Raw genomic sequence first — 22,800 nt, forward strand, 5'->3', positions numbered from 1 at the left:
GAAAAGTAACACCATAACCGGGGCCTGCAGAGGTTTCTCTACGGACTCCTTACGGACGAGTGGACAGAATTGAAGATCGCTGCATCGACCGACAAAAGGCCCTTTCAGGACCTGCTCCCACATATCCCCAGTACAAGATTTGCACATCTAGCCCTTCTCTCCTTTTCCGCTGAAGAGAGTTCACACCCTTGGGTTTGCCAAACGGAAGCATAGCAGGTACACGGCCCTCTGCTTCAATATCCACCCCCTCAAAGCTAAGATCAACCACCTCTATTTCAGAAAGGGGCTAACAGTCCCTCTGTCTAGTTGCTGCCCTGTCTTAACCTGTGGTCTCCAGCACTTATTTGTATACAGTATGTGAAGGCATAGCCAAGTAGTCCTCAAAAAAGGGTTCTATGAACCTCTTGCTGCTTTCCTATAACTATGAAACACTGACCAGACTCAATTCCTTTTCTCAAACAACATTTATGTTATGGTGGGTTTAAATAGCATGAAAAAAACACTTCTGAAATATGGGAGTAGAACAGGCCATTTCAGCTAAGCAACATATGCCACAGCGCCACCCAGTAGCCATCCCTCGTAGTTGGGCCTGCAGTTCAGAGTCACTAAGCAAAGCATTGTGGGTATGCAAATTAGCCTAAAAGCATGTTGTTGCAGGAGAATCCAGACAGGCATTTCACCAACATTAGGGATCACCAGTGGGGTTTGCTGACAGACATTATTGTGCTTGGAGCATTGGGGTATGTTTAGCAAATAGTATCAATTTTATGGTGAAGAAAAAAAATAGTCTGTCTGAAACACGTATGTGGTTGTCTATAGCTTTGAGAGCTGTATGTCTTCAGTTGATAAAGCAATTCAAGACGCTTTTGTGGAGCATAAGGTATGCTTTAGAGCTAATTTGAACACCTTCAGTGCATTGCTCAGGGGCCCCGATAACAGTGGCTCTAGCAACAATTTCTGCAACGTGCATGTTGACCTTTACCAAACCAGCAACTTAGTCTACTTTCTCACCTGCCATGGTTTACTGTGGAGCAAGCTACTGCACACCGTGGCATGCTCACGGCCAAAAAACTGCACATTCTGTCCCATATAAAGGTTTATGTAGTTGGAAACACTTACTTTGAATAATTCAGCAAAGGCGTGAACTGCCGTGCTTCCTTGTCGCTGCCTAAAAGATAAATGACTTATTTTAAGCAAACAAAAAAACATTTTTAACGAGGTTATAAAACATTCAAAGTGAAATGACTATAAAAAGGAGTTGTGCCACGCATGGGCCACATAATTAAGGCAAGAAAATGAATCCCAACTCAAAATGAAGGAGTGTTCCTGTATTGTACATACCTGCCCTTTCTGTTCACAGATGTATTATTACACCCAGGCTGAGAATACCATATACTGAATAATATCGAATATGCGCTCTACCGTCATAACAGCTCTAAAACTTAACGCAGTCACTTTCTCGCTAACCTCACTCTGTGCCCTTCGTTCGCTTATCTCACCTGCACACTCGCACACCAGTTCTGTGCATCCTCATTCTAAAGCTTAAATAACTTTTTTTTGTATAACAACATAGCAAGTGCCCTATTGTTTTGCAATGACCATGACATTTACAATGAGATTATTGTTACGTCCCATGCCTTCTTACTAGCAGTATGCGGGGGAGTTTATGAAGATGATTCATTCTTAATACTCATTTACATGCAATGCACTCACTGTAGGCAATGCATTTTTGCAATAGACTTATGTTGCAATATCTAAAAGTCATAAATACAGGGGTTCTTGATTAGACAGGTTTTAACCCCTTAAGTGCTACGGTCGAGTATGCTCGTCCTTTTTGCATAGACTTGACTAAAGTTCAGCAGTTAAGGTGTAGCAGCATAATCACTAGTTGCTATGTCTAATGACAACTAATAGGACTTAACGTTGTACCAAACCCTCACCCGACCCGGAGGTACCAGCAACTCAGGAAAAACACACAGAGTTAACACATTTATTATTGAAAAACAGACAAAATCCAAAAGACCATCAAGTCAACCTCACACAGCATTAGCATCCCAGGCATGCAGACTGCCCCTCTGGACCGAATTCTTTCCTCACTTTCCCCGGATCTCCTGAAAATGATTGCCTCTTAAACCTACTTCTTACTCTTGACGATATCAATTCAGCCTCCATCATTTAACAAATTGACGGGCCTGGCTCTCAATGCGCTCCTCAGCATCATCAGCGTCTCCCTCGCAAAAGGATCATTCCCGGACACCCTCACATGACTGGTCTCATACAACCTTTTTTGAAAAAACCAACTCTATATCCAGACCACCTGGCCAACAGGCCCATTATGAACCTCCCGTTTACTGGCAAAACCTTGGAAAGATTTGTTACTGCACATCTACTCTCCAAAATTCAACAACTCCACCTCCTAAATGATTATCAGACAGGGTTTCGTCCAAAGTGTAGCATCGAGACAGCCACCATCCAGGTGGTGGATGATGCTCTCCAAATCATGCAGAAGGGAGCCTCATCCCTCCTCGTCCTCCTTAACATCTTCGCTGCATTCGGCATCTTTCTCTCCCTCCTTGCTGACAAGATGGGATTCTCTGACACTGTCCTGAATTGGTTTACCTCCTACCTCTCAGGCAGACACAAGGCTGTCCAGATGAACTTGTTGCATTCTAACCCACCCCAGGTCTCCTGCGGAGTCCCCCCAATTCTCCATCCTCTCATCAATCTTTTTTAAACTTTACGTGGAGCCTCTGGGCAGTCTGCTCAAAGATCCCAAAATAGCCATCTACCAATATGCAGACGATACTCAGTTGTACATGAGAGTAAACTGCGTGCAGGATATCATTGGTCTCCGCGATTACCTAGCCATCATCCAGTCCTGGATGTCGACTGCCTACCTCAAACTAAACCCATCCAAGACTGAATTCATCATCATCGGTCCGCCCACTCAAAAACAACTTGTCCAACAATAGCTCAATGATATGCGCCTAGAAGGATTTGATCCACAACTCTCAGACTCAGCAAATGCAAAAGCCTTAGGCTTCACCATTGATCAATCTGGTTCATAATCTCTACCGTTCGAAAAAATCAAACCCTTCATCCCGTTGAAGGACTTCCAGACCGTAATACAGGCCCTTGTGGTCTTGCACATTGATGGAGTAAATAATCTCATGACAGGGCTCTCGTTTGGTCACTAGGCTTTCCCTAAAAGCAGTCCACCATGTAGCAGCACGTCTTATTACGGGAGCACATATATTTGACCTAATTACCCAAATCCTATGCCAACTACATTGGCTTCCACTCCAAGTTAGGATATCGTTCAAGACTGCACATATCATCTACAAAGCAGTCACGTGTAGCACACCAGCGTACCTGCAGGCTAAGCTCCACGTATCTGGTGGCGCATGCTCCTAGCACAACAAATTGACCAACAGGCTTGAATCGCAACTACTTTGTAAATAGAGGACCCGAAAACAATGGTTCTCTTGTCACGCACCCACACTCTGGACCTCGATCCCTGTGTCGGCTCGGAATGCCCCACAATTCTCCAATTTCACAAATCTCTCAAAACATGGCTCAACAGCACCTGATGAAGGACTAATTCCAATGGACGCGCATACCGACACATAGATCTAACAATACTGCGCTACTGTTAAAAAATGCCAGCCCAAATGCTGGCTACCCACACTCTGTGCATCGCTCCGCTGCTGTCGAGCTAGGTCCGTGCATCAAACAATAAAATAAAAAAAACAAAAATAAATAAATAAATAATAAGATACCCTACTTTATTTTTTCCATTACTTTGTAGGTTCAAAGTAAACAATAATTTAAATGTGAACACTTTATCAATCACACAGAAGTTAGTAAGAATAAACTTTCCTGGTGAATGGAATAGTCTCTTTGCAGCAGGGGCTCAGATTTACTCCTGCTAACTTTTTTGAATAGGACCCTCAATGGCCATCTAAAAGATGGCAGTCCACACAGCAAGCCCAATATCTCTGCATCTACACGATTGGGGTTGTCCTGTGATGATGAATCATAGGCCTCAGAAAGGTTCAAGAATACATAATGTACAATTTGTCCTTACAGTGTTGTAAATCCTTGGGGGGACAATAGCCATTTTCATTGAAAAAGATTTAATTTGCCTATGACTCAAAAACGGACATTTTGTGAGTGGTACCAAAAGAACACGTTTTTAGCGTGAATTGGGTTGCACCATGTTGTAGCCCTGATTTGAATTGTTTGGCCATTGCCACTCCTCCAGACACACCCCTTTTGCATTTGTAAAGTGGGTGTGGCTGAAGGTAAATTCCATTCGAGCCCATTCAGTCGTAGGTTGCAGTTTTTTGTTTACCCGGGTCAGACATCTCCTTCTGTATAGTTTTGCGAATCACAGAAACACTTCGTAAATTAAGGCCAAGTATCCACCGTACAGTGTAGGCAGTCTAACAGAACGTGTAGTTCCGGCCCATCCTATATGCCCATTTCCCTGCTTACTCATCCTGACACTAGACCAGACTCGTCTTCTTATTTTACTAGTGCTGTGGTTCTCCTAGACCTCGGACCTTTATTTCAGTAAGATTTACTGTGTGCATCTGTGCCACCACTCCTCTGCTAGCAACATCGCTTACTTTCCGGGAAGAGTTCTGTGCTGCATGCGTGTTTTACTTCCAGCAAATTCTTAAGCATTTTACTTTAAGATTCACTAGGACCCAATCCGCATTTTTGGGGTGCTACTATTTGACGTTCAGCTGGACCTCAAGCTAGCACACTTTACATCCCTTATCAGGGTAAAAACATGTCTAGGGGATTGACAGCATCACTTGTGCCCAAAAAAGTTGAACAGTTGAACAGATCTCATGGCTTGCGCTAAAAAAGGAGCAGCCCAATCCACAAAGAGCATCTGAATGGGTACATGTTATATGCGCCCATTCAAAAGGGCCTTTCCACCCCTTTGCACATTTGTGAAAATTAAGCAGTGTTTCTGTTCATTTAAAAGTGCATCCTGAATTCACAAACAGGATGCACGTTTAAATGTGCAGAAAAATAAGGCAATCCCCCTGCACCTGTTCATAATAGGCTAAATAGGTGCAAGGCGGACGCATTGCATTACAGGGTCTTCACTGACCCTGTCATGCATCTTTTGTAAAAAAAAATTATGGATCGCTGCTGTATCACTTGCATTTCTATTTCTCGAACAGGGAGATAATTCTTTTTTTGTATCACATTTTACAGTGGGAGACACTTTAAGAGATTCTCATAGTGAGACGTGCTCCCAGCAGCTACTTGGGTGCTGGGAGCCTGTAGAACAGTATTTTAAGGAGGGTGCAATGTATGCAAAATGGCTGGCCAGCGCATCATTTGTGCTACAGCTCGGCCCCCTGGAAATGCAATCACCTTTGAAAATAAGGTGACCTGCGCACTCCCAAAAACAGGGCATCGAAAACAGCACATTCTCTATTTTTTCATCACCCCATTTTTTGAGGAACTGGCCCAAAATCTACATTTTTGAAGAATAAAAAAATGGTCACAATTTGAGGGGGCAAAGGAGAAAGAGGGGTAGCAATGTGCCGATGGGGAGTGATGGGCAAGACCGCAGAGGGAGAACAGTGGGTCAGAGGGGGAAGCAGTGGGCAAGACAGACGAGAGGGAGGGGTAAGCCAGATAGGGCAGTGGCCAGAAAGCAGAGGCAGAGACATGCTAGACGGGTATCAGTGGGCCAACAGGCAGAGAGGGAGTGGTTGGCCGGAAATAGGCAGTGAGATGCAGATGGGAAGCAAGGATGGGGGAAGAGTGTCATAGAATGGGAGAAAGGATGCAAGATGCAGCAGGAGCAAGAAAGAAGAAAGGACTGTAGCCTGCAGGAGCAACTGGAGAGTGTAAGGTGTGAGTTGGGAGCATGGTTGGGAGTGTGGCAGGGACTGGGAAGTGCGAGTTGTGACTTGGCAGTGGGACAGATCACATGAGTATGCACATGACTGGTAGAATGAAAGGTTTGGGAGTGTTGGGGAATTGGTGAGTGTGAGGGATGTAGCTGAGTGGGGTGTGTGGGTACTTGAGGGATTGTAGCGCATAGAAGGAGGATATTTTCACCATGCAAAAAGATAATTATCAAAACATTAAATAGACATGCACATTCAACCAAAAAAGTAGAGCAAAACAAATACTGCTCTGTCAAGCCAGGACATCTGGGACTCTTCCTATTAGATTGATACAAAAGGTGCAAATAATGACAACCTGGCTCTCTTGTAGCCTCACAGACTGCTTCGTTCTTGCAACCCGTCAATCTTACACTCTCCAGTCAATAAATAATGAGCAACAGAAATGCTGCAATAAGCGCAATTTTTTGCTGCAAAATGTGCTTTTTTATATGTTGCAAAATATTTGGTTTCATGCCACAATATACTGAAGGGTCTGTTCATACTTTTCTGTACATGTAATCAAGTGCTTGACATTTCTTTCACAATTAGGCATTACACAAAGAATCCTCCTAACCAGATCCTTTGTGCCAGCCACGAAGGATAGTGTTTTAGGTCACAGGGATGTTTAATATTGCGCTTTTTTAGCTTTTTAGTTTAGGCATTTAAAACCCAGGTTAGCCCATACATACAGAAACTGTGAAGACTTGTATTGGATAATAATGTGAAAGTGGTCTATACTAGACCTCTTGGCATCAGAATTAATCATCCTTAGTAGTAACAACAAAGGGTTTGGGAAGGGACAGGGAGGTTTCATCGCAGGAGATTTGGTCATCGAAACTTTTGCCCTATTGGCCAAAAATATATGTGGGGTGGTAAGGTAAAAATTAAGGTGGCGGAAGGGAGGCTGTAGAGGGTCTCCTCCCTGCCTATATTTGCAGCCAAATAGCATTAAGAAGAAAAAAAATGGATGGATTTGGATTTGAGCAAATCTCCTCAATGTAATCACATAGAACCGTTTGGAATGTTATGTTATGGTGCATTTCTATAGCGCCTTACATGCCATTGGTAGGATCTCAAAGCGCTGTGGGTTGAATGCCCTTGGGGACCGTAGTCCAGGTCAGTGGAGAGAGTACAGTAGTATATAGTGCTTGGGTGCACTTGGTATGTGTGCAGCCAGAGTGGTTTGCAGAGCTGGCTGCATTATAATGCTAGTAGCAGTGCAGTGGTTGTGAGCGAAGATGGGGGTCCCTGGAATTCCACCCATGACCTGTATACGCATGACAGCCCGAAGACTAAGAAATGAGAGGTGCCAGTCACTGTTTGGCCAGCCCCCAAAAGGGCTAGTAAATTCTACATATGTGAGCCGATATTCTCTTAGGCAACCCTTCAAACCCTATCCAGCTGACATCTTCGTGGACACAGGTGCCTCAGCACTGGAGCAGGTTGACTAACAATAAGTATCCAGCTGTGCTAACGTCATTAGGGACACAACGACATAGTAACGTTAAACACAAAGCAAACTCTTATTCCTGGCACGAAGTTACATGGACACACACGTGTGCACACGAAGAACATGCATACAGAGCTCTATAAAGGACAGATATATGCAAATACTGTCGAAAGTCTTTCTTATTTTCTTGCATTAGCCGAACGCAGAAATACAAGAGAGCAAGAGTCACACAAAACAAGCTTGCAGTTGCTTATTGCAACTAACCATATGGAACTGCAGGATCATATAAGAAACCTGGAAGTACCACTAACTTGTAAGGAAAACAGTAGAACACAGACATATAGAAAGCATAGCATGACTGTAGTAGAGTTACATGAAGCCACAGGCCTCAAAACAAGGAACGAATACATGCAGACTCTGCAGCATGAAGCAAAGACAGTGCTCGCAGCCAAGGACAAAGGCGGGTAGAACATTCCTGGCTCCAGGTGAAACAGAATAAATCCTCATAATTGCAGTCCAAGAGGCTCCATTTTGTGGTCCTCACCCACATGATGCAGCCGAGAAATAGTCATTTACCCGCAGTGGGAAGAGGAGCAGTTTCCAGCAAAGCAGACATGAACTGATACATGTGTTGTTTAACAACATTGCAACCTGCAGGCACTCCCTCAGGCTAGGTGGATATACCAGTGCCAACAATGGGAACACACAGTCTTTCTCACCACCTTGAGAAGGCACACTAAGCACTGAGAACAGAGCGGGGTCCCAGACTTGAGGAGACCCGCTCCAGCCAATCAGGGAGCACAAATCCTAGGGTGAAGGATAATGGGCAAGGGCCAATGGTAGTCCTGCGACCCTGCAAAAATGTAATCGATCGTTTTTGGGGACATCTCAGGCGAGACCACCTGAAATGCACAGACCAGTTAGCTAACATCTATAGGTGCCTTCTATATGCACTACCACCCGAGCTACCCAACAGAATGAGCTCATAGATTTTTGGGGAATGGTTCTAAGTTGTGATGACATTTACTAACAAAAAGTCCTGAAACAGACTCAGGAGCTGTGATTTCTGGAGAATTGTTTTCCTGTATGATCCCCGTCTGGTTGGAAATTAAAAGACAGTTCTTACTTGCCCTTGGCTGAGTCCTCTGCCATTACCGGAGGAGGGTTAGTTGGGCCCTGAGTACTCTGCTGAATAGTGATTGTGTAACACAAACCTCGGTCCTCTGGTATACCTAGTTTACATGAGAGATCAGTGTAATGTGTGCAGCAAGGAAGGTGGTCTCCGAGTCTGCATTCTGGCTGCTGTCGGGCCTGTGTAAGAGATTATGTGTGCAGATAGAACGCAGTTATAGCCCACAAGAAAATCGGCCTAACAGACTGTTGAGGTGTTCAAAGAGTAGTGTAGGTATGTGTGCAGCTAGGCCGCAATTGATCGAGGGGTACAACTGCATTCTATTGTTTGTTGGTGTAAAGTGGAGAGTGAGCACATTGGTAGGAATGAGTCTCTGTGATTACCTGTAGGAGGCCCCCCTTCCTGGTTACTTTCAGAGCTGGTTACTTTCGAAGTCCAGCAAAAAGTTCTGGGGGTCTTACTGCCATGATCACTGTCCAAACAATGCAGGGACCTCTCTGCCTATGTTGTTTGGGTATTTGTGAAAGCTGAAAGGAGCAGAGGTTCAATTCAAGTGACATGAAGGGCCCATCAGCATCAATATGGGATTAGTTTGAAGGAGGACTCTGTCCTTCTGGAATTCCAGGTAAGGCTTGTGCACATAAAGATTGAAGCTCACTCACCCTCCTGGTGGAAGCGAGAGATACCAAGAATGCCACTTTCCAGGTAACATACTTGATGTCCATTACATAAAAGGGTTCAAAACATTAGCACATCCATCTTGTAAGGACTGTATTCAGCTCCCACACCAGGGGAAATGTCCTGAAATGGCCTTTCATGAATTCCTTAATCAGTCCAAGAGCACAAGCCTGTTGCGCCTCGGGATGTATAGCGAAATGGCTGCTTAAGGGACGTTGAAGGACAAGTGCAGTAAGCCACCTTTGGCTAGGCCGCAACAAGTACGCAAGTATCTCAGGATCTTGAAAATGTAGATTGATGCACTGGCTGACGCATTAAATTGTAAATCTTCTATGTTTTACTGACACATTGCATGGTGAACAGGGCTCTAGCCGTTACCAAGATGAGCCTGCATTCCAAAAGCATGCCTACTTGTTGAACTCCATGGGTTCAGGACCTAAGAATTGAGGTTCAGGGATGAAGGGACTTGGTGGTGAATCTTGACTCCTTCCTGCGACAACAGGTTGAAAGCTTTCAGAAGTATGTTAGGCTGTGCTTGCGAAAGGGTCAACAGATCCCAGAACGAGTACCGTCTCCCCCATGGCAGAGAAATTAGATCAGATGTCATGGTTGCATTCATACCACCTGCAGGAACCAGGAGACTAGCGGAAGAGGCAGGAAAGCAAATAGGAACTTGTCCCAAGGGGTGGAGAGCAGCTCCCAGACTGTTGGGTTGCAGAAATCTGCTGGCGAACTATTGACATTTGCCACTCGGGGAGGAAAGGTGGACTTCAAGTTAGACTATTTCTGGGTGTCCTCAAGCTTGAAATATGTGGTCCACTTGGTGTTGAATGAACTTCCTCTTGTAGCAGGACTGCTTCTTTCTACTTCCAGGCCCTGATTCATGGATTATTTGCGCCGAAAAAAACGGGATGTTTGCGCCATTCTGCCCGGCAGAATGGCGCACAAATCCCCTTTTTTCGGCGCAAATAACCCATGAATCAGGGATCCAGTCTGCTAGGGAGTTGCTGTCCACTAAGAGTTGAGGGGACAAGAAACATTGCTTCTTTAAGTTCCAATTTCCATACCAAAGGGCACTCAGAAAACATTTGTGACCATGTTCAGCCTTGCTTTCTGATGTAGAAGAGACATGCTCTAAACGGTGTCCAGTCAAAGTTTCGAAACAATAGTTTCGAATGCCAAAAGTTTCTACACAAAAGTGCGGAAAAAAAAAGTTTTGATTTTGTTTTAATATTAGATTTTTTTTATTTCGTATTGTAAAAGAAGTGTTTTTTAAAAAAATTTAAAAAACGGGAGTTTGGGGGGAACCCCCGCCCCTCCCAAAAAAATAAAAATACTAAAAATAAATCGAAACTTTTCATTTCGGCACTTGTGTCGGAACTATGGCTTTCAAAACTATTATTGTCAAAACTATAACTATAAACCGCTCTAAACACCTTTCCTGTCACCTGGCCAGTTATTGACTGACAAGGGTGGGACCGTTTTTTGGTGTCAATTTGGGCCACTCATATGACATTGTTTTAAAACTCGCACCTCACAATTGCCAAAACATTTTAACCCAAAATGTGCCCACAAATGTTACTTTAAACTGTTTGCCGTAAAAAGTGCAATTCGTGAAACTGTGTCACTTATTTGGTGTGCTGACCTTGAACACGGAAATCCCACCCACCGGAGCCCAGAAAGAAGTTGCTCGTTTCCCAGCAAGTTTTTGGTCTACCTTTTTCCCCTCAATGGACAGCAAAAATTGTCTATTAAGTGAACACATCCACTTGCGCGGCGTACGCTGAAAAGTAACGTTCCAAGTCATCAAGTACTGGTAACCTCAATCCTAAAGCAGACGCGCAGGGCAGTGTATTCAGCAATTAGGCCGCATGCGCTGGAGCTTCGCGGACCGCCGGGTCCCTTTGCAGCAGAGGCCACATGTATTTTTTGTGTAAATATTTAAAAGGTCAATTTTAAGTGGCCAGGCTGGCCCAATGACCCTTTGGTGGAGTCATGTCGGGGTTTACAGAAGCAACAATTAAATACAGTAGAGCCGCAGGTCTTTCGGGCTGAGGACGAAGCCGGAAGCCCAGAGCCAGCAGCTGCTTGCCGTGCCCGTGGGCGAGGCGGCAGCCGGACTCCTGCAGTATTCATGAGAAGGAGGTCTTTAGGCACACGGCGTCCTGCTCCTCTTCGCCCGACATGTGTTTTTTGAAAGATGCGTGTAGGGGTCAAGCCAATTTCTTCTCAATTCACAATTTGAACATTAGCAAAGGTGTGTGTGTTCACTGGAAAACGGAGCGGGTGGGGGGGGGACGGGGGGAGGCGGGGTGCGCAGGATTTTGACGCATGGGTGGGTATTTGATATAGCGCAGATCTAGCCCCATGAGCAACAGAACATTTTTCAGTACAAGTGCATTTTAAAAAGAGCACAACGAAGGTGATGACCATAGAACAGTGTGGCGTGCAGGGTCCAGTTCCAGTTGAGACCAGATTACAGGAACTAGTAAATGAAAGCCTGGGGAAGAGATTGGATCTTGTAAACAGGATAGAATAACATGCTGCACTATATAGTTTGGACTGCAACATATTTACCTCGCACATATTTACATTTTCAGTCACGGGAATAACTAGGTATCCATTTGCCTAGAAGACTCCAGGGTCCACGGCCAGCAACTTCGCCACTAGACCACATACATCTCTCTAACATCTTTTGGTTTTGGCTATTAGGAGGCGCTACAGTGTCACCTATAAGCCGAAACTATTGCATTAGAGTACAGCTAGGAGGGAGCTGGCTTATGAGGAGGGACATAAAGCGTGTAGGTTTTGTTTATCCACCCCATTGGCTGTCCATGACCAGGGTAATCCCTATGGCCATTCCCACCTACTTCCTGCCCAAAACACTGCCTCCTGGGATCTCTTTGAACAAGCTTTGTCAGGCAGTAACAGCAAACTTTGTGCTTATATTACCGGTCAGTGTTAGTCCAAAGCAATATTCCAGGATGGCTTAATTGGAGTTCTAAATGCTCACCGGGTGTAATGAAAATGTCTTCACCAACAGTGACTTCAGCAGCACTGTGTGTGTCCTTCACCGAAGTCCTGTTAAAAGCAGGCATTGGCAAAGCCAACAGATCTATGGGTATTAGAGATGCATTTGTCAGGCACTATTATTATATGTCCAGGTACTTGCACCATTTTGCAGCTAGGGGCACCGAGTACATGGGTGCTCCAGGGCCAGGTACCCCCAAACCCCTGGGAGAAGCCATCTGTGGTAAAAGTCCCCCCCCCCCGGCCTGCCAGGAAAATCAAAAGTCAGCTCCTCAGGCTAGTACCATTAACGGCGATTAGTATCATTACAGCAGTGCCTGGCAAATGCCTATCCTATGCCCACACAAAAGCCACACCTGTTGACATTGCCGATGCTGGTTTATTTTCCAGTCGTGGGACATGCAGCCTACTGGACATATAAAGACAGTCTGATGCTACTTACCGCTAGTGCCTTGAAATGGCTTCATTTAATAAAAATAAGGTTTCCAGGCCTGGAAATTGATGCAAGATGAAAATATGTGTTGCCATTCAGGCTCAACTATTCTAATAGAATTATACATTTTTGGGAAATGTGTCTAACTAAAAAGTGGGCATTTCTGATTTTACAATGAATCCAGTTCATTGCCCTCTTAGGCATGCAATCCACAAGTCTGGCAATAAGCTTTGTATCGCTTTGGATTTTGCGTTTCTGATGCATCAGCACCTTACAAGCCACCTGTAAGGGTTAATGTTTGTTTGCAGCTCTCATTCCGCACACATCACCTGGAACACGCTAGCGCAGTGTTTGCTGGACCATGGAAGGGAAAGTCCATTTTGTGTACAGGATTTCAGTTCTTCCTCCATTTGCCGGCGACAGTCTCGGTTTCATGGGTCATTCTGCTTCCTTGAGATGATGTCATACTTCCGCTGAAAATCCCAGTGAAGCCCTCTTGAAAATATAAACCCAGAAACGACAACTGGCTTCTTACTGCGCATTATAATTCAGAAGTTTCCATTGGCCGACCGCCTCCGGAGCAGGCCTTCCCGGCTTTCTTTTGCATTTCACATTATGAATCATTGCATCCTCGATTAAGCCGTTAAAGGTTATCTATCACAACATGTTGTGAGACAATAGCCATGCAGCATTACAATGGAAAACATTGCACAAAACTTGAAAGAAAAAGTCAAGAGGCTGAAGGCGGCCGTGTGGGATCTTCTGATGCCAGGTTTAAGCGGCACCGCTATTTACCCACCAACATTGGTGCTTGATGGGCTGATCCACAAGACAGCCCTGCAAATCAGGCCAGAGCATAGATTAATGTTGTAAACTGATAAGAATGCCCATCATAGCCTCCTCTTAACCTGCATTGGGAAAAGCGTACAATCCTGCATTTTTTGTAGATTCAAAGCGATTGCACTTTTGAAAAGGGAGTTCTTTCAAAATAAGGGCCAACATGAGCTTGAAATCCAAATGGTAGTACCAAGTTGCTGTCACTAATGGATCTTTGGCCATTTCGTTTGTCAAAGTACACGTTGTCTTTGTGTGCGCTACCTCATCTTAGTACAGTAGGTGTGTGCAACCTATGGCTCTCCACGTGTATTATACTACAACTCCCATCATGCCAAGCAAGCATGGTCAATGGGGAGGGAACAGGTCTCAAACATCTTCAGAGCGGCATGGTGGTGGTCCCTGATCTGTTTGAGGTGCTGCTTTGTCACCATCGGAATCACACATTCACTTAGCTGGGTTTTTCATTTTCACAGCAATGGCGATTGTAGGTCTAGCACCATTCTAAGAAAATAAAAATGGGCTTCATTACGAGCGCGCCGGTCCGGTAACAACGGTGCCGGTAAGCTACCGGCACCGTTGTTACCGGACCGGCACACTCCGAGGCCTGCGCGCGGGTGCCTTTCCACCCTGGCAGGCGGAATGGCACCCGCTTGCAGACCTTGATGGATGCACCGGCAACGTTATTAACGGTGCAACCCTCCTCCCCATTGAGTCCAATGAGACTCGAATGGGGACTCATTTTTTCCGGTGCCCGGCAATAGGGAATTACGGGGACCGCCGGGACTGTAATGCCCCAGTAAGTCCCCATTGCCGGGTGCCGGAAAAAAATGACTCCGGCGGCAGCCGTGCCGTTATTTAACAGCACGGCTACTTCCGGACTCATAATGAGGCTCAGAAAACGTTAACATCCTCTTTGGCTATCCTTCAGTCTTTAAAGAAAAAAGGAATGGCTGGAGGAAAAAAAAATCACTTTGTGAGTTTGTAGTTGCAAGCCCCCTTTCGGTGCTTTAATATTCCTGCCATGACGCACACTTATTCGAGGCTCTCTTTCAAGTCCCACTGACGTCACTGTCCAGGTCTTCCGGGTTCATCACTCGTTCAACAAATAGATCTGTACATTAGCACATGCTGGAATTCTCTGTAATGAGCTTTTCCCTTCTCAGAGCCACATTATTTGGATCCCAGCGGCACCAACGTCTGATATCGAAATATCAATTGTTGACAGTCCACATTTCCATTAGCTCGACATACGAATTCCAGAAATACAAACTTCCACTGCTTGGGGCACGAATTCTGCTAAGCAGCAATCTGCGTGTCTTACACACACAGCAAAATATGTTCTTCCCGATTGTTTGCCTTATTGTTTGCTCGCTGCATACGGTAACCGTTTATTTGGCTGTCACACACACTCGTGTTCTGTTTAAACACAATCTATGAAGGCATGCATGCAGAAATCAAACAGAGGGTGCTAAGAAAATAAACAGTACAACGTGAGGACTTAAACAGCCTAATGGCTTTCTCTAGCTTCGCTGCAACACGAAGGCACCCAGGCCTCAACCACAGAAAACAATGGCTGGAACTGTGCTGGTGAACACTGGTTCAGCTGCTGCCTCTGCCAGTCATTTTTTCAACAGATTTAACATTCCTCTGCTTCCATCACTTGAGCAGTATAAAAGCCGGACGACTTCCCCCGCGTCGTGGCATCGACTCCTGAAAGAATGCTCCCTGCCTGCCAAGAATGAAACTCCAGACCACAGGAGGGTTCATGAAGTGCTCAGCAAGGACAGGGAGTGCCCCTATGCCCAATCTATGGACACCCTGAAGGCTTGGGGCTACCAGTGGGGTTTGCTATGCGAACCCCAGCAAGTGCTATCTTGTTTGATTCATCCTTGCGGATCTGTTATAATTCAGGGTCCCCAAGTCCGATCCTCGAGAGCCACAGCCGTGCTATGTTCATAGTATATAACCAGTGACAGTGTAAAGAACTCCTGCACAAATTAACTGAAGGTGGTTATCCTAAAAACATGGCATGGATTTAGCTCTCAGGATCAGCGATGGAAACCACTGTTCCAAGTGACTGCATGTAACATTCATCACAACATTATGAGAACTCAAGAGTTAATGGTTGCCGCCCATGGTGAAGCAAGGATACAGGCAGGCGGGAGGCTGCCCTCTTACATCATCAAATTGTTTTCACATTATTGCACCCCATCGCTGCATGCCCTTGCTGCACGGGTCCCCTTTGCTGCACAGCGAGGATCACACTTTCAACTAAATCATTTACAGAGAGGTAGGTTGTAACGAACCTATAATAATGAAAAAACATTGATTTTTTTATTTTTATTTGGGGGTCACTCCCATGCCCCCTGTTTCCCTACAATTCTAACACTACCCCAACCCCTCCCCACCAGTTTTAACCCCATTAGCCCACACCCATATATTTAAAAAAATGCATTGTTTTTTAAAATTATTATAGTTTCGTTATAACCTACCTCTCTATAAATGTTCTCGTTATAATCACTGGACACCAGGATCTCAATAGAGCATCCTGACGGTGGAGCAGAAGCCATGCAACAATGGAATATGTAGCTGTAAATAGGAGCCCTTTTGGCGGGTCCAGCTAGGTCTTTACTGCTCCCCACACTTACCCATGCCATCGGGCAGCACTCGCTGTGGGTGATCGGCAGAGAAGAAAACAATGAGAGATTGTTTCCAATGCCATGCTTCCATCCACTTTCTGGCAGCATTCCCTTACAGGTCTACCTCTTGACCACCCCCCCCGCATCATGGCTACATTACTGTACACAACACACTGAAACATTTGCAAGGGATTAAGAATGAGCAAACTAGCGAAAACCCCCCACCTTGCTAAAATGCTGAATACTGCCACCAGGAAGCACCAGGCTTCGTTCTAAGCAGCTCGAGTGGACTAAGGTTCGGGCACCTACCTTCTAGGTCATGGGGAGACGCCGAGTGGCCGTCGTGAAGGTTGAGCGTAGGACTGCCCGGGCGCTCGCTGCTGGCAGACAGGCTGTGCGGGATCACTAGATCTAGCATTTCCTTGCACCTGAGGAGACAAAGAAGACACGGGTAATGTATGCAGCCATTATGCAGGATTACTAATAACTGCATGGATTCCGGAGAATATAAATATTAAAATGGATTTCCTCAACACAATCAATATTGCACAATTCGCGTAAGTTTTCACGGTTGTGAGAGGACGAATAGGAATGAGGCAGCGCCCGCTTCCTTGGAGATTACACTGTGGAGGGTTTTGACCCATGTGGAATCATTAGACGGGGTAAAGATGGGGATTAAGCTGTCGCTGCCCATCATTTTGCCCCAGAACAAAAATAAATAATTGGAGTGGGTAAAGATGGGGATGCGCTGTCGCCGCCCATCATTTCATCCCAGAATCCAGGAGAGCTGCGCAGTTGTGCGCACACCAAAATGGTTACCTAACTTGCCACCCACCAGTGTAAAGAAAGGTCTTTGTTAACAAAATCCACTGTTACTGATGTCAAAAAGTTGCTGAAATCGTGACTCATTGGACCACTTTAAAGATTCAACCCTTTTGTGGGGTTCCACATAACCATTTTACTGTAAGGAGCCCCATCAAAACAATGTTAAGCAAGGATTTACTACCATGTAAGAACCATTCCTGTTTAGAATGCATTAATCCAAGAAAATCCCAAAATTGCATGCAGTACCAACAAAATCCTCAAGGGGGAGCTGGCGGTCTAAACTCTGACAGGAGAATTGAGTGCAGTTGCTGACAAAGGGATTTGACTCAGCTGACTTCAAAGGCTGCATTTTAATTAAAAATTAGCCACATGCTGTTCCCAGAGGCCTGAAGCCTGGGAAACCCTATCACCTCAAGAGCTTCACACCAGGAGTTAGAATCTCACATGACCTCTTGATTGATAGAAGGCAGACTGGCTGGGAGCTTCCCAGAGACCACACAAAGGACCCTTTCCTCTGAAAGGAATATGTTAATTTTGTCTGTTTAATGTCAACAAAGCCCTGCCTGCCCAGAGGACTGACCCACCCAAGTCTTGGAGGCGGACTTCAACACTCTGAGGACTGAATTGAAAGGAAAATATATATTTTACAAAAACACTGATAACTCTTTGTAATCAAATGACAGAAATGTATAACTTTGAGAGCTTTAATTTAAAAAATGTACCTTTAATTCAAGACTAAACTCGAATTTGTGTGATGTTCTGGGGCAAAACCCCATTGTTTATTAATATTACAGACTCCCTGTTTCAGCTAGACAAACGATAATGCATTGGTATGTGGGTAGATATGTGAGGAACAGTTGTATAAAATTTAATGAAGATCAAATGTTGTTTAGCACATTAAAAAGTGCTAGAAGTTGCCATTTGTGAATGCAAGCTCCTAGAAACAGCAGATTTGGGACAGAGTATACCTCATGTGATAGGTGACATGGGTATGTAATTTCAAACAACTGTGTAACTCTGAAGTATGTATTTTGATCATATATAGATTTGGGTGCACAGATGATAAGGGAGGTTGTTTCAAGAGATCATAAATGGATGACATCACTCTGACACAACTTAGTTCGCCAATCAGGGGACGAATGAAAGTTTGACCAATTAGAAGCTGAGAGAGAGGTAGGGTCAGTGATGCTAGAACACACCCACATTCTAAACACATAAAAGCAGACAGACAGGACAGATAGAGATTTTTCCAAATCCATCTGCAGCGGGACGCTCTGCCGGAAAAATCCATACTTACCTCCATCAACCTCCAGAAAGCCAAACTAGAGACTTCAATCTATCCAGAACTAGAGACCAGACCAGAGGGAGAAAGCAGTGCTGTACCCAGAGAGAAAGCAGTGCTGTGCCCAGAGAGAGACCCGAGCCCAGTCCAAAACCCTGACCAGATCCATGGCGAGGCCCATTTCACTCAAGAATATAGTGTGAGTACCTAGAAAACTGTGCAGAACCCATCTCTTAGTTAAAATAATATAATTCAATCTATTTAATCTAAGTAGAACTGTCTCCTAACTGTCACCTGTCATTTGTAAAGCTGTCACTTGTCATTTTCTAGTCGCAAGCTGCACTTGTCTTTTTGAACTTTAAAATTTTAAATCTGAAAAACGACCTTCACAAAATTGCTCATATCTCCGCAACCGTTTGTGCTAGAGACTTGCAATAACTTTTATTTGAAAGCTTAGAATCTTAGCTTTGAATCGCACCTAGAACCGCATTCCTACCCCTTATAGTTTTACCGCAATCGCGGAACACGCATCCGCGAATTTTACCGCGATTTGCAATTTCTTCACATGTAAAAACTGCTGCTGCTTGCCTTCCATTTGCCAGAAATTCGTTTGACCTGCTAACTATCCCTGCATCATTGCTAGTGTGAGCCTGGACTAATATTAACTAGATACCACTCACCCTGAACCTCTGAAAGGGAATTAAAAAGCATTTCCAGCATATTTCTCATCCATTGCTAGCACATATCAAAGCATTTGGGCCTGTGTTTTCAAACTCCTATCTGTGTTTTCAAAACTCCTATCTGTTTTCTGTAAGCTTGCTGGGATTGAACTGAATCACATTTGATTGCATTTCTGAGAACTGTGTGTTTCCTTCCATTTCCTTGCCTTGCATCAAGGGGGGGAGGGAATTGCCAGAGAAAAGTGATTACATTGTTTTGGTGAAATCATATTGAGTATTTCTATACTGCATTTCATTCATTCAACCTTGCATCCATTTGAACTCTATAAAGCATTTTGTACCACCTTCTTCTTTTGTTCCTATTTACCAGTGTGCTATTCAATTATTAATTTATTATAAAGCGTGATATATATATCTATTTTAAATTATCAAATAAACCTTTTAAACTTGCAAAACAGAACTACTTCTTGGCTCAGTGGGGTCAGGGGGATTCCAAGAGAGGGGTGTTATATAGGGGTAGTCATCCAGAACGCATGAACTGGACCTAAAGATATATCAATAAGGGTTTTCATTCAGTATTATAGACTAGGCGTTGACTTAGCTGTAGTGTTGAATTGAATCCTCTTACAACACCCATTTGATTATTAATGTTTTCTCTTTGTTTTGTTATCAGACAATTCAAAGTAGGCATTTTGCGACTGGGGCATCAGCGCAGAATGATCTTCAGCAACGCAGGCTGCCACTGCATGGGCATTCAATGGGGGGAGACATGGGCATGCCATTGGTACATATACATGAAGGAGGTCAAAACAATGGCATATTTATAAGTGTACGAAGTCTTACTTTCTGTTTTGCCCCTAACATATAGGAGTTTACTCATCCACAATGGGTCTAAGAGAAGACGGAGGAGCAGGGGGTGACAGAATAAGACAAAGACCAAATGCGGGACAGCCAAGGCCCTACAGATTCCATGAGGTCAGAACTCACATTGAGGGTGGAAAGATATAGATGCTACTCGGGTATTCTGGTGCACACTGATCAGAAAAGCTTGACCCAGGTGTACCTGCGGCGAGGGGAACATCTTCCTAGAGTCACTCCCAACGCTGGGTCAGCTGAATGATGGCTTACTGCCCCCCAGAGGCGGAATGCACTTTCTAATATCCGGGGAACTCATCCCGCTATCCCCGCTGTAAAGACTGGAGGAGGGTGTCTGTACTTTTACTCTCTATATGGTAGAGGAGAGGCACAGAGGACCCCAGCCAAGATTCTCTATTATTGGTACGTGGTCGAGCAATCAAGGCCTAGCTTCTCAGGTGGTGATGCAGGCTGGTTCTTAAGTACAGTGCAGTCCCCAATACCCCACAAAGGAATGTCCATACACTGTATCGGTTAAAACACAGTCTTTATATCATTAATATTCAAGGTTATGTGCACTATCACAATAACTCACTTTGTGCTCAGAAAATCAACAATGGTAAATATATATAGTTCTACAGTGGTACCACAACTATCATCAGATCTTATTAAAGTGCATCAACTATACTGTCAAAATGTCACACAGATCAATAAAGAGGAAACCAGCAGTAGAGGGAGGAAGGAAAGCAAGGTGGTTGAACAATTGGCAGAATACTGGTCGCTACCGTTAAACACGGCTCTGTGTGGAGATCCCCCCACTTGGGCAACCTGTAAAGCAAAGATGTATCACAAGCCCAGTCCATATATTGTTCTACGAGTCTTATTTCCCTCTACAATAGTTCTACAGCCGCAATGCACCTGGAATTGTAGCGTTCGTCGTCAGGGAATTGACGGCCCTTCTTGAGTGCCCTCCCTTTAAGGCAGGAGTCACGGGTCGTTGAACGTCTGACGGAGAACAGGGTGAACTGCGGCAGTGAAGTGGCAGCTTCGTTCCTAGCTGTGCTCGTCGACGACAGAGCGTTGGCGTCCTGCAAGGAAGAGGCGTGCGGGGCACCTCAGGGACGATAGTTCTGGACTGCAAAGAGAGGATGAAGAACTGTGGCCCAGCAAGGGCGTCGAGTCGTCGGCGTCTCTGTGGTCTTTAGGTGGCGGGAAACCCACCAGCGGATGCTCCTCGGCACGTCGACGGTCAGGCCTTCTCCAGCAGGATACAGCGGCGACGAAGCGGACGAGAGTGTCCTTGGATCTGAAAGTTCTTAGGCAAACGGGAGCACGGCAGCTCCGGTCAGCGACGGCGGTCGTCGACGGTGGCGGACAACAGTCCGGGCGCTTCTTGTGATTCCGCGGCAGTCCCCGTCTCGGGTCAGCAGCCTGTCGAAGGTCTGTCTACCAGGGAGCTTTAGCAAAGATCTGCTGGTGCACGATGGTCCCTCGTAGCTCGGGAAGAGGGTGCCTTATCAGGTCCTCTCTGGGTCAGTCCTTGGAGGCACAGCAGCTTTCAGATTGTGAAGGAGAGCAACAGCAATTCTTCTCGTCCAGCAGGGCTTCAAGGTCAAGCTTCATTTACTCCAGTTACTCGTCGTAGTGGACTTCAGCTTCTGAACACGAATTCTAGCAGTGAGAGGCCCCCAGAAATACTAGTTGATGCCCCATTCGTTCTGCTGGGTCACACTCAGGCAACCAATCGGTCAGAAGGGCATTCATGCAGGCAGGCAACCAATCAGGTGCATAGTGCATTCAGGCCATTCACTTCTTTCCAGACACTCACAACAAGTTATGTGTATTGGGACAAGTACCCAGCCATTCAACACTCCACACTGCATTCATACCAGTTTCGGGAAGGACTATCTCAGTCATTGTGTCAACCACCAGATCCTAGACACCCACAACACAGAATTCGTATTCGTCACACACTCCATTCACCCAGATCCCACCCACAGGGTGTACCCACAACAGTCAGTCACTGGGAAGGCTCCAGCCAGTCTGGCCTGGACTTCACAACAACACCATATGTGGAACTTCCACCCAACAGCCGGTCAGGGGGAAGGGACAGAGTCACGGCTTCCCAGGACTTTGGGAAAACAAGGTAACAGGCAATAGAAAGCAAGAAGCCATGGGGGCCATCTTGTTTCCTATCAGGAATCAACTGATTCCAATGGCAGGGCCTGGGTATCCCAAAATGGAGGATACTCGGAGCACCTGTCAAATTAAGCATGGAGCTGCCTCCAGCCCATACCCTGCTCTGTGGGCCATGCACAGGTGCCCAAACATATACACTAGGGGGACAGGGTTGTACCCCCACCCATGGGTGCCATAAGGGTATCCCATGGGTCTGTACACCAAACCAAAAGAGAGCTGCACCACCAGGAGTCCCACATGAACTCCTGCGTGGAAAACACAACAGAAAACATGATAAAAATCAGTAAAGGACAAGGATACGGAGGCCCTGTCCCTCTGATGCATTTTCAGCATCACACCCACCCCTCCACAGACACCCATCCCTCTTACCCCAGGATGAAGCCCAACACCACGCAACTTGCCACTCTGCAATTTGCCTGGAATGAAACTACAGTACACACCTTAAACAGAATGTTTGACTTGACTGGAGCGACAATGGCCCCATTGGTGGGAAAATTTGTATTTCAGGGAAAGTGGTTTTTATGCATAAGGGAAAGCAAAAATAAATTTAAAATAACAGTGGAATGTACGGTTAAGGAACACATAAGCAGCGCTGTCAATAGAATGACCATGCTAAAGAGTTGTGCCATTATAGCTCGCAAAAATGGAAATGCCCGGCCCGATCAAATGGCACCAGAGGCTAACAGAGAAGCATGTGGCACCACAACCTCCCTCTCCATCAACTATTATTCAGGCCTTTAGAAGGAGAAAAGAGAGGAGCAAGGAGAGATGACAAAAAAGACACAGAAAGAAGAAGTGAGGTAGAGAATGGAGAAAGACAGTGGAGATAGACAGGGTCG

The 22,800-nt window shown here is 45.3% G+C and overlaps 1 protein-coding gene across 2 annotated transcripts in view; it reads right to left on the reverse strand.

Moving 5' to 3' along the window:
• Positions 1 to 22,800, reverse strand: part of EYA2 (EYA transcriptional coactivator and phosphatase 2) — a 319,923-nt gene that overhangs the window by 206,584 nt on the left and 90,539 nt on the right. For both annotated transcript variants that reach the window (XM_069651298.1, XM_069651299.1), the window contains exons 2-3: positions 16,430 to 16,548; positions 1,120 to 1,168 (exon numbers count right to left, since the gene is read on the reverse strand). In XM_069651298.1, coding sequence (XP_069507399.1) covers positions 1,120 to 1,168; positions 16,430 to 16,538 — 158 coding nt within the window. In that variant the 5' untranslated portion in view covers positions 16,539 to 16,548. The remainder of the gene's footprint in view (positions 1 to 1,119; positions 1,169 to 16,429; positions 16,549 to 22,800) is intronic.

Source organism: Ambystoma mexicanum, chromosome 3p (genome assembly GCF_040938575.1).
Source record: "Ambystoma mexicanum isolate Mex_15411 chromosome 3p, UKY_AmexF1_1, whole genome shotgun sequence".
Classification (NCBI taxonomy): Eukaryota; Metazoa; Chordata; class Amphibia; order Caudata; family Ambystomatidae; genus Ambystoma; species Ambystoma mexicanum.